Source organism: Rana temporaria, chromosome 11 (genome assembly GCF_905171775.1).
Source record: "Rana temporaria chromosome 11, aRanTem1.1, whole genome shotgun sequence".
NCBI lineage: Eukaryota > Metazoa > Chordata > Amphibia > Anura > Ranidae > Rana > Rana temporaria.
The window spans coordinates 46,341,925-46,351,523 of NC_053499.1; the positions used below are offsets into that span (position 1 = coordinate 46,341,925).

Genomic DNA, 9,599 nt, shown 5'->3' on the forward strand with positions numbered 1-9,599 from the left:
AAAATGAATGCTAGAAACTGATTGGTTGGAATTACACAGCTGCTCTAGATTCTATCTGCTTGAATTTTAGTAAATTCCCCTCTTTGTCTTTTTAAAAGTCTTTCTAAAATCTTACCAGATTGCCACAATTTTTAGGGGTAGATGGTACAACATCTTCACATTGCTCTGTGGGTCCATCCATCTTTTGCAGGTTTCCAAACTGCACAGGTGTCAGCTGGATATCTGTATAAATACACAAATTGTTACCAACATAGTATGTACAGTATATCTTATAAAAAGATGATGCACGGTAACTTCCCATCTTTTCTAATCAGAAAAAACTTTGCATTCATTAAAGGACTGCAAAACATTCTCTGAATGGCACCCGTGCCAAGCGGGCAACCTCTTGTGTTTTGTGCTCAGAATGCAGCAGCCTCTTGACACAGGACCCAAAAGCTATTGGAGGTCACAGGAGTAGCGGTATCTTCTACAGTGATTTTCAGCTTATAGAGGGATCCCAAAGGTATAGTATATTTATAGTTCCATTGGTCCAAGCTGGACAGATGTAACTATAACAAATCCATACTTTGAATTCTTCTTTAAAAACCCATTTAAAATACATTTGACCTAAAGCAATTATGATTCCCCTTAAATACTACTGTGCCCAATTATGTCTGATATTCCTATTGCATCTTTAGTAAAATAAGATTTTGGTATACAGTGATAATTATCTACTACCGCATTTATGTGACCTGTTCTACAGTATGTGCTGATAGCTATATTATCAAATTTATTTGAATTAAAATAGCTTTTTTTGAAAAAAGTGTATCTAGTGAAAGAAAGTGAGTTTCTGTAAAAACAAAAGTACTAAGAAAGAATAAGGTATAATACAGGATTATAAGTAGTAGAACATACTTTTATCGACAAACTCATCCTGAGTCAGCCCATTCATGTTTCCACACAATCCACATGTGCTGTTCATGTATTTTGATGGAACATTTACCTGTAAATTAAATTAACATAAGTGTAAGATACATAGAATAAAAAGTCTCTGTGTCACATGCCTGCCATAGGCAAAAACGTTGTCACTAAAGGAAGAAATGGCAGCATGAAAGAAACAATGGTTGCATGTTATTTAGTCAAGTCTAATATTAAACATGCTAATATATTAAAAAGGGCCTAAACTTAAAAAGTGAAGATTTGCTATGTTACTTTCGCGCTGGGCGTTGGCAGTAAAGCCATAATTTTAGCTGCACTTTTCGGCTAGCGGGCGAAAAAGGGTTAAAAGCGCCAGCAAAGTTCCGGCACTTCGGCGGCACTGCCCATTGATTTCAGCGCCTCAAAGAAGCTGCTTGCAGGACTTTTTTTGATGTCCTACCAGCGCAACGCTCCAGTGTGAAAGCCCTGGGGCTTTCACATTGGAGTGAGAGGAGGGTCGCTTTGCAGGTGCTATGTTTAGTGCTATAGAACCTGTAAATAATAGAGGAGATGAATGGACAACCACACTCCAAAAAAAACTTGATGGTTGTCTTGGTAAAAAGGATAAAAATAGCACTACAAATAACAGCAACAATTGGGGTAACAGCCTAGGCGTTTTCACACTATTGGTTAGTGCTTATTCATGGCTAGCCAATAGTGTGAAACGCATAGGCTGTTACCCCAATTTTTGCTGTTATTTGTAGTGCTATTTTTATCCTTTTTACGAATAAAGACAACCATCAAGTTTTTTTTGGAGTGCCGCTGTCCATTCATCTCCTCTATTACTTGCTTTGTGCATTGCCGGCACCCTTGTTCTCCTGAGAAGACACTGATTGTATAAGCCAGTGATGGCGAACCTTGGCACCCCAGATGTTTTGGGACTACATTTCCCATGATGCTCATGCACTCTGCAGTGTAGTGGAGCATCATGGGAAATGTAGTTCCAAAACATCTGGGGTGTCAAGGTTCGCCATCACTGGTATAAGCATATCCACCTGGAGCGGTAACTCCCTTTCCCTATAGAACCTGTAAAGCACCTCAGTATGAAAGGGGATCGATATTGGGTGTACCTGCGAATACACCCAATATCGATTGCACGTGAGAACTCTGGTGAGTGATCATCCCTGCCCTGGACACAAGAAGTCTGTGCCTGAGGCTGATCACTAGCAGCTGATCGCTGCATGATTATGTGTGAGCGGCCACAATTGGCTGCAAGAGCCGGTAGCCTCAGATTGCTTTCAATGGAGCTTCCTCCCACAGCTAATGCCCCGCTGGCGTTCTCGCATGTAATTGGTGTCAGGCACATTCATAGCTGTAAATGCACCTTTATATTGAACATCTACAAATGATAACTGTGCCTTAGCAATGCCCTGAACAATATACCCTTTGTTTGGAATTCCTCCTTAAAAGTAGCAGTGCACTTCCTGGTATGTGACTGTGCTTAGGCACTTCTGTGCCTACAGCCTCATATCTGTCATATCTGTATACAGGGCCACCATCAGGGGGGTACAGGCAGTACACCTGTAAGAGGCCCAGAGATCCCCAGGGCCGCGGATGGCAATCCCCCTTTTTAAAATTATTTTTTTATAAAAAATAAATAAATAAATATATATTTATTTGTATTTATTATTTATATATATATATATATATATATATATATATATATATATATATATATATATATATATACTATTAAAGGGCCAAGAGGTCCCCAGGGACCCGGTGGTCCCCAGGGCCCCATGTGGCAACCCCCCCTTTTTTTTATAAAAGAAAAAATATTTTTTTTATATATATATATATATATATATATATATATATATATATATATATATATATATATATATTAAAGGGCCCAGAGGTCCCCAGGGTCCCGGAGGTCCTCAGGGCCCCGGATGGCAACCCCCCTTTTTTTATAAAAGAAAAAAAAATTTCTTATACATATTTTTTTTTATATATATATATATATTTTTTTATTAAAGACCAATATATTTATTTTTTTATGAAAGGGCCCAGGGGTTTATTTTTTCTTTTTATTCAAAGGCCAAGAGGTCCCCATGGCTCTCCACCATGGGTCTCTTTCATCCTCGGTCACCCTGGGCCATTCCTGGAATCTGGGACAGATTGGTCTGTCGCGATCCAGGACTCCACACTCACCTTTGTCCTTGGGTATCTGGTCAGCTGGTGTTTATTTTAACTTCCTCTGTTTTTTTCTTCACTCTTTTTCCTCACTATTACACAGTCTTCTGTTCTTTTTAAAGTCACAATTCCTTGACTTGATGCTGCTTGGCATTCCTCACTCTTTTTCTCTACTATTACACTGGCTGCTCGCTTTTTCCAGTGCTGTTTCTTTTTTACCTCACTCACTTTTTCCATCACCTTTTCAGATTTGGGATGTGCTACCTGCTTTTACCATGTCCCATGCCTTTCTCCGCTCCTCCCCTCGGGTGTGGGGTTATCCTCCTTGGCCATCCGTGGATGTACGGGGACCTTCCCCAGCCTTCTGCAAACTTCCAGCTCCCAGCATCTTATGACCCTTCATAGGGCTGTGTGTAAGTAATCTTGTGAGGTGTTTGGTTTCATCCATCCCCCTCCCGTCCCCTTTTTTGAGTAATTTGAATATCTTTATGCATTAGGGAACACCGCAACACCCAGATACATATGCTCTGTGCATTGTGCTCACTGTTTAATAAATGATGGTACAGGACCTATATTTTCAATGTGTTAAGATGTCTTATTCATTTTAAACAGCCTGCTTTATATAATGTGATGAAAACTGTGGATGTTAAGATATAAGAGATCTACTTTGATAAAGGATTCAGTGTCACTAACACAAACTTTTGAAAATTATTGTGGATGAGATAAGTAAAGCCTTTTACCGTGACAGAATCAGCTTCATTCCATAAAAGCACTACTCCCAGCTTGGAAGAAACTTGCACATATACACTGTTGTACTCAATTTGTACTCCAAACTGGCTGTATGGAAGAGTGACCCTGCAAGAAAAGTTGGTTTATAGAAACTTGTGTATGCTTGGATTCAATTTAACATTAACATTTGCATTCTCAACCAGCGTTACCTTTTCCCTCCCACTTCGATCACACCTTTCTTCATCTCGATGACAATGCCCGTAATCTTTGTCACCACATGGGACACCACTGTCCTATCTGAGCTTGACGAACGACGTATCTGGATGTTGAAGTCTTCATATGCGTCTTTACAGTTTGAGGCAAATATATAGTTGCATGTTCCTGGAAACTGATAGATTTCTCCATCGAAGGTCTTATAGTGAAAATTTCCCCAGGTGCTGCAGACAAGGTTGTTGTGTGCCGGATTCATCACTGTTAGAAAAAGTATCAATTGGTATGAATAGGAGTGAAGAGATATATGTAGTTTGTCCCCAATGAGATTTCTACCCTGTTCAGGTAAAGGATGTTAGACATAAAAGGAATCAAAGGGAAATCTCCCAAAAAGGAAATTAGACGAGGCAAAATGAAAAACGTAGTTCCAGCTAAAAATTATACTGCTCAGACCTAGTTAAAATAATAACAGGCAACTTCCATTGTGATATTGACTGTGTTACCCAACTTTCACAATCTTATTACTCTTTGATTTGCTTCATTGCATAAGCTAGAATGGCATTAAACTGTATTGGGCCAACTGGTAATGTCTAGAAGTCTTCTTTAATGTACAAGTGTATACAGTATATTTATGTTGAATACTTGATCAAGAAGACACGGATTAGTGTATGTGTCTTTAGTTCCCCCAAAAAATGTGTTTTCTGTTGCAATGACAAATAAAATCATCCATGGGGTTTTAAATAAAATTGTTTCTCAGGATAGCATGCAGATTTACATGGGGGCAGTAGTAATTATTATTATGAATTAATCATTATATAATGAAGTATTAATTAATCATTACATTAGCAGATTGTGCTTCTTGCTTTGTAGCACTGCATAGCACTTCTCTCTTAAAGCAAGTGCATGATTCAGGTCTGAACTGAAAACAATGGATTTATAACGCTACCTATGGACTTTAAAGCACAATAGGACATGCATTTACAATGTGACCACAGGTGTGTGCAGGGGGTGTGCCGGGGCACATCCTAATCATCCTATGCAGCGCAGATTCCCCCTTCTGATATTTCACCAAAGCCCTTTCAACAGGGTTCTTAATAAAAAAAAATTATAAGAAAATAAAATTGTAAAAAAAAATGAAAAACTACTGACACTGTCCACTGCCCTAGTGACACCAATCTCTTCCCTACTGACCTGTCCACTGCTCTTCTGAAATGTCCATGTTTTAGTACATTTACATTTTTTTCTCTATACACACACACACACACACACACACACATGTGTTTGAACTTTGGGGGTGCACACCCTAATGCAACTTTGGGATGTACACCTATGAATGTGACACAACAGGGTTGATTTACTAAAACTGGAGAGTGCAAAATCTGATGCAGCTGTGCATGGTAGTCAATCAGCTTCTAACTTCAGCTTGTTTAGTTAAGCTTTGAAAATAAAACCTGGAAGCTGATTCTATGCAGAGCTGCACCAGATTTTGCACAATCTATGGCAGCATACATCTGGTAGTAGCACCAACTACTTCTGTCCACAGGACCAGTACAAAACTATAAAGTTTTGACATTTACACAACAGTCCAATCCCTGCAAAATGATTGGAATAAACTGGGTGGGTTCAGTATGCTGCCAAGGATTGGCCAACATAACAGCATGTGGTAGACCAATAACTTGCTACCAGGGTGGAAATATTAGGCAAAACCTAGTTTATAAGAAACTGAGGAAGCTACAACATTCCTGCCAAAATCAGCTGTAGTGAGGATTGCTGAGCCCAATAGTTGAGTTGAACAGATGTGACATTAGAGGATGGGTTGGCTGTACTTCCTCTCGTCTTCACTTACAACCCAGCACAAGGTGACCATTATGCTGGGATGTTTCTGGTCAAATGTACAGCACTTACTCACGATGGCTCCAGCCCGGCTATACATTAGGATCTTGGTATTAACTTTAGAAGCTGCAAGGTGATTGTTCACTGATGCTTTCTAACCTTGCTGGTGTCTAAGGAGCTAGGTATAGCTGTTCTGACTACCTAAATGACTCTAAATACCTAATTGATACAGTATATATAAATTAGAAAATTCTCCTCTTATGTTTTTGGATACAGAGGACCACTAGGGGGAGTACTATCATGCTGAGCAATTCTGAGGCTTAGTAATCAGTGCTGCCTTGGTTAAATCCTAGCCAATGCACTATCTGACTAGAATTTGCATGTTCTCAAAATATGGCATGTCAGCCATTTTAAGATGTAACGTCACGTTAAGGAATCCTTCTGGTATATTTCAATAATACCTCAGAATGTGCATTATATAGCTTCTCCTTAATGAGAAATTGTCTCTTTGCTTATTTAGATCAAAGTGACAGTGGATTCTGATAGTCCCCCCACCAATCCCCAAGAAAATATAATTACCAGTCTACACTCTCTGTAGGAGCTGCAGGAGCTCACCTTAAGCGAGCCCTAGTTTTGGATGGAGTTGGACATGACAGTGTTGGCTGATCAGGCCCATTGGCTGTCACAAGGGGGAAGGTAACATGTTCCCCTATACCTGAAAATTCTGCTCCGTTCAAGCAATAGAGAGAAGCCCCTGGCAGAGTTGAGAGGCGGTAAAGGAGTGACAATCATGAGCATTCCTAGCTGGGGAATGGGCTACTAGGGGAGACAGTCACAGACTTGAATGGGTAAAGTGATGGTGTCACTTTATAACTTTGGCAGCTGTCATCGAGAGATCACCCAACATAAAAGAGGGATAGAAAAAGAAGAAAACAATAAACAAGAAAAATAACACTATACATATAAGGCAACAAAACGTGAATCTAAATTTTTTTTGGCAACAAGCATGTCATAATATACAATAATAAGTTTCATTCTAAATTTGGTCCTTTTGATCCATAAGACAACAGCTTGTGAAAATTCTTACCTCGTGGTACACTTAAGGAATGTGTAAGAGCCAAAGTAGAAAGGATCCAAATAACTGGACCCATAGTCCCCATGGTGCCACTGCTCACTGACAGGGGACAAGTGTTCTGGTTCCCCCTGTCTACCCTGGCTGTTTATATAGACCAGCCTGGTTGACCCTCCCAGTGGGAGATAACAGTAGAGACTTAATTTTGATCCATTTAATTACACAAAAACCAAGCTTCAAGCCTTAAATTTCATGATAGATCTGAACATGTAATAGTTGGGATTACACTGATCCTTTGGTGTATCTTTTCTTTTCCTACATCATATCCATTATAGGATTTTACAGTCTGAACAAATTAGTTCACCTGTAACGTCAGAACAGGTATTCACCATAGAAGAATCATACACCAAATGCAAACTTTACTTCATGCAGGTAAACACAGGTTGCACAGGAATCCTCTATGGGTCTTAAATACATTTTTTTTTGCATATTATTATTTCTGGTTCTGCAATAAATTAAATAATAGCATAGCAGTGAAGTACATTTTGCAGAATTGGTACTTAATACATACTTTGGCACACTAATCATGGGCAGCCAACTTATTGGTACACTATAAAACACTGAAATGACATTAGCCAGTGCTTATGCTACTATGACGTATTATGTTGCTTAAATATATAAGTGATCATGTGCTAAAGAAAAATCACTAACTGTGATGCCTAATGTAAGCGTGTAATACACAAAGGTGTAGATAAGATGGATGAAACCATCAAACAATAAATAAAATAATTATGACCATCAAACGATAAATGCAAAAAGTGAATAAACAGTCAGGATAATAATCCCAAAGAGTCTCCCATGGGGGCTTTCCACAATATGAGCAAAGTGTCCACAAAAAATGATTGTAGACCCGCTGACGTGGCGCTAGCCGGCGGCCATAGCAGTTAAACTACTGGAGAGGATTTGGATGAAAAGTGGGAGAAATTATCCTTCAAGACCCTTATATATATATACTCTATTCATGCTAACCACTACGCTATTAAGGTGAGAGTTCTGGGAGACTGGTTGTGGATCATTTTTTGTGGACACTTTGCTCATATTGTGGAAAGCCCCCAAGGGAGACTCTTTGGTATTATTATCCTATTACCTCACGAGCTACTCGCTTCATAGGAGGACCACTCCAGAATATAGGACTTTTATCACCTAGTGATTTCACTTACTAGGACTGTTTATTCACTTCTTGCATTTATTGTTTGATGGTCATAATTATTTTGTGTTTCATTCACTTATCTACACCTTTGTGTATTGCACGCTTACATTAGGCATCACAGTAAAGCCTCGTACACACGACCGAGAAACTCGGCAGAATCCATCAAGAAACTTGGTGGGAGAGCTTTTTTGCCGAGGAAACCGGTCGTGTATAAGTTATTCATCGAGAAAACCGTCGAGGAACTCGACAAGAAAAAAAGAGATCAAGTTCTCTTTTTCCTCGACGGGAGTTTCGATTTCCTCGTTGTGTTCCTCGTCGGGCTGGTTTTCGATGAGAAACACGATGGTGTGTATGCTAAGAAACTCTTGCATGCTCAGAATAAAGTATGAGACGGGAGTAAAAGTAGCATTTGTAATGGAGATAACAAATTTTTTACGCTGTAACAGACTGAAAAGGGCAAATCGTCTCCGACCAAACTTTTACTTAACACGCAGTAACATGAGTTTAGCAAAAGCAGCCCCAAGAGTTGTGCCAGTGGAATCGAATTTCCCCTGCCATTGTATGTATTATACGTCACCGCGTTTGAGAACGAGGAGATTTTGTCTTGACAGGGTATACGCAAAACAAGCTTGTCGAGTTCCTCGACAAGCCTAACAAGGAACTCGTCAAGGAAAACGATGTGTCTCGCCCGACGAGTTACTCGGTCGTGTGTATGAGGCCTTAGTGATTTTTCTTTAGCGCAAGATCACTTATATATTTACTTTTTTTATCGTGTACAGCGAACACTGATAGATTTTGCAGCTTTTGAACACGCCATCACATTCACCATCTACTCATTAGTAGTGCGAAAGTTTTTTACACTTTTCATATTATGTTGCTTGCTGTAGCTGTGACAAGTATGCGTACTGATCAATGTAAAAATTACACTGGCAGGAAATGGGGTAGCACTAGGGGGCGATCACGTGGTTAACTGTGTTCCCTGGCTGTGTTCTAACTGTGTGGGGGCTGGGATCACTGGGACAACACAGAGATCGCTGTTCATGATCACTAGGAACAGCAGATCTCCATGTTGTCCCCTGTCAGAACAGGGATCTGCCTTGTTTACATAGGCAGATTTCCATTCTGCATCTCTGTGCAGCGATCATGGGTGGCTGGCCCCCTAAGGAACTATTGCATGAAAGGCTGAACAGGTACGTCGTTTTGCGCAATAGAGCTGTCCTGCCGCAGTATATGTGCGGTGGGAGGTTAAAGTATAACTAAAAGCAAAACTTTTTTTGGGAGTTTTGGATAGAGTGGAGAGGGATTAGAACCCCCATTAGGTTTTATTGTTGCTTGTGCCCCCATTAGGGAGATTCACCTTCTCAATATGTTTTGTTTACCATTATTGAAAATTAAGTCAAATAAAAATCCTAAATTTAGGGTTATCCCCAGAAAAATATTAGAGGGGAAATC

At 39.7% G+C, this 9,599-nt stretch overlaps 1 protein-coding gene across 1 annotated transcript in view; it reads right to left on the reverse strand.

The window, feature by feature from the left end:
* Positions 1-7,048, reverse strand: part of LOC120917302 (mucin-5AC-like) — a 69,814-nt gene extending 62,766 nt beyond the window's left edge. The window contains exons 1-5 of the mRNA XM_040328505.1: positions 6,953-7,048; positions 4,032-4,293; positions 3,834-3,948; positions 895-982; positions 116-222 (exon numbers count right to left, since the gene is read on the reverse strand). Coding sequence (XP_040184439.1) covers positions 116-222; positions 895-982; positions 3,834-3,948; positions 4,032-4,293; positions 6,953-7,025 — 645 coding nt within the window. The 5' untranslated portion in view covers positions 7,026-7,048. The remainder of the gene's footprint in view (positions 1-115; positions 223-894; positions 983-3,833; positions 3,949-4,031; positions 4,294-6,952) is intronic.
* Between the last annotated feature and the right edge of the window lie 2,551 nt (positions 7,049-9,599).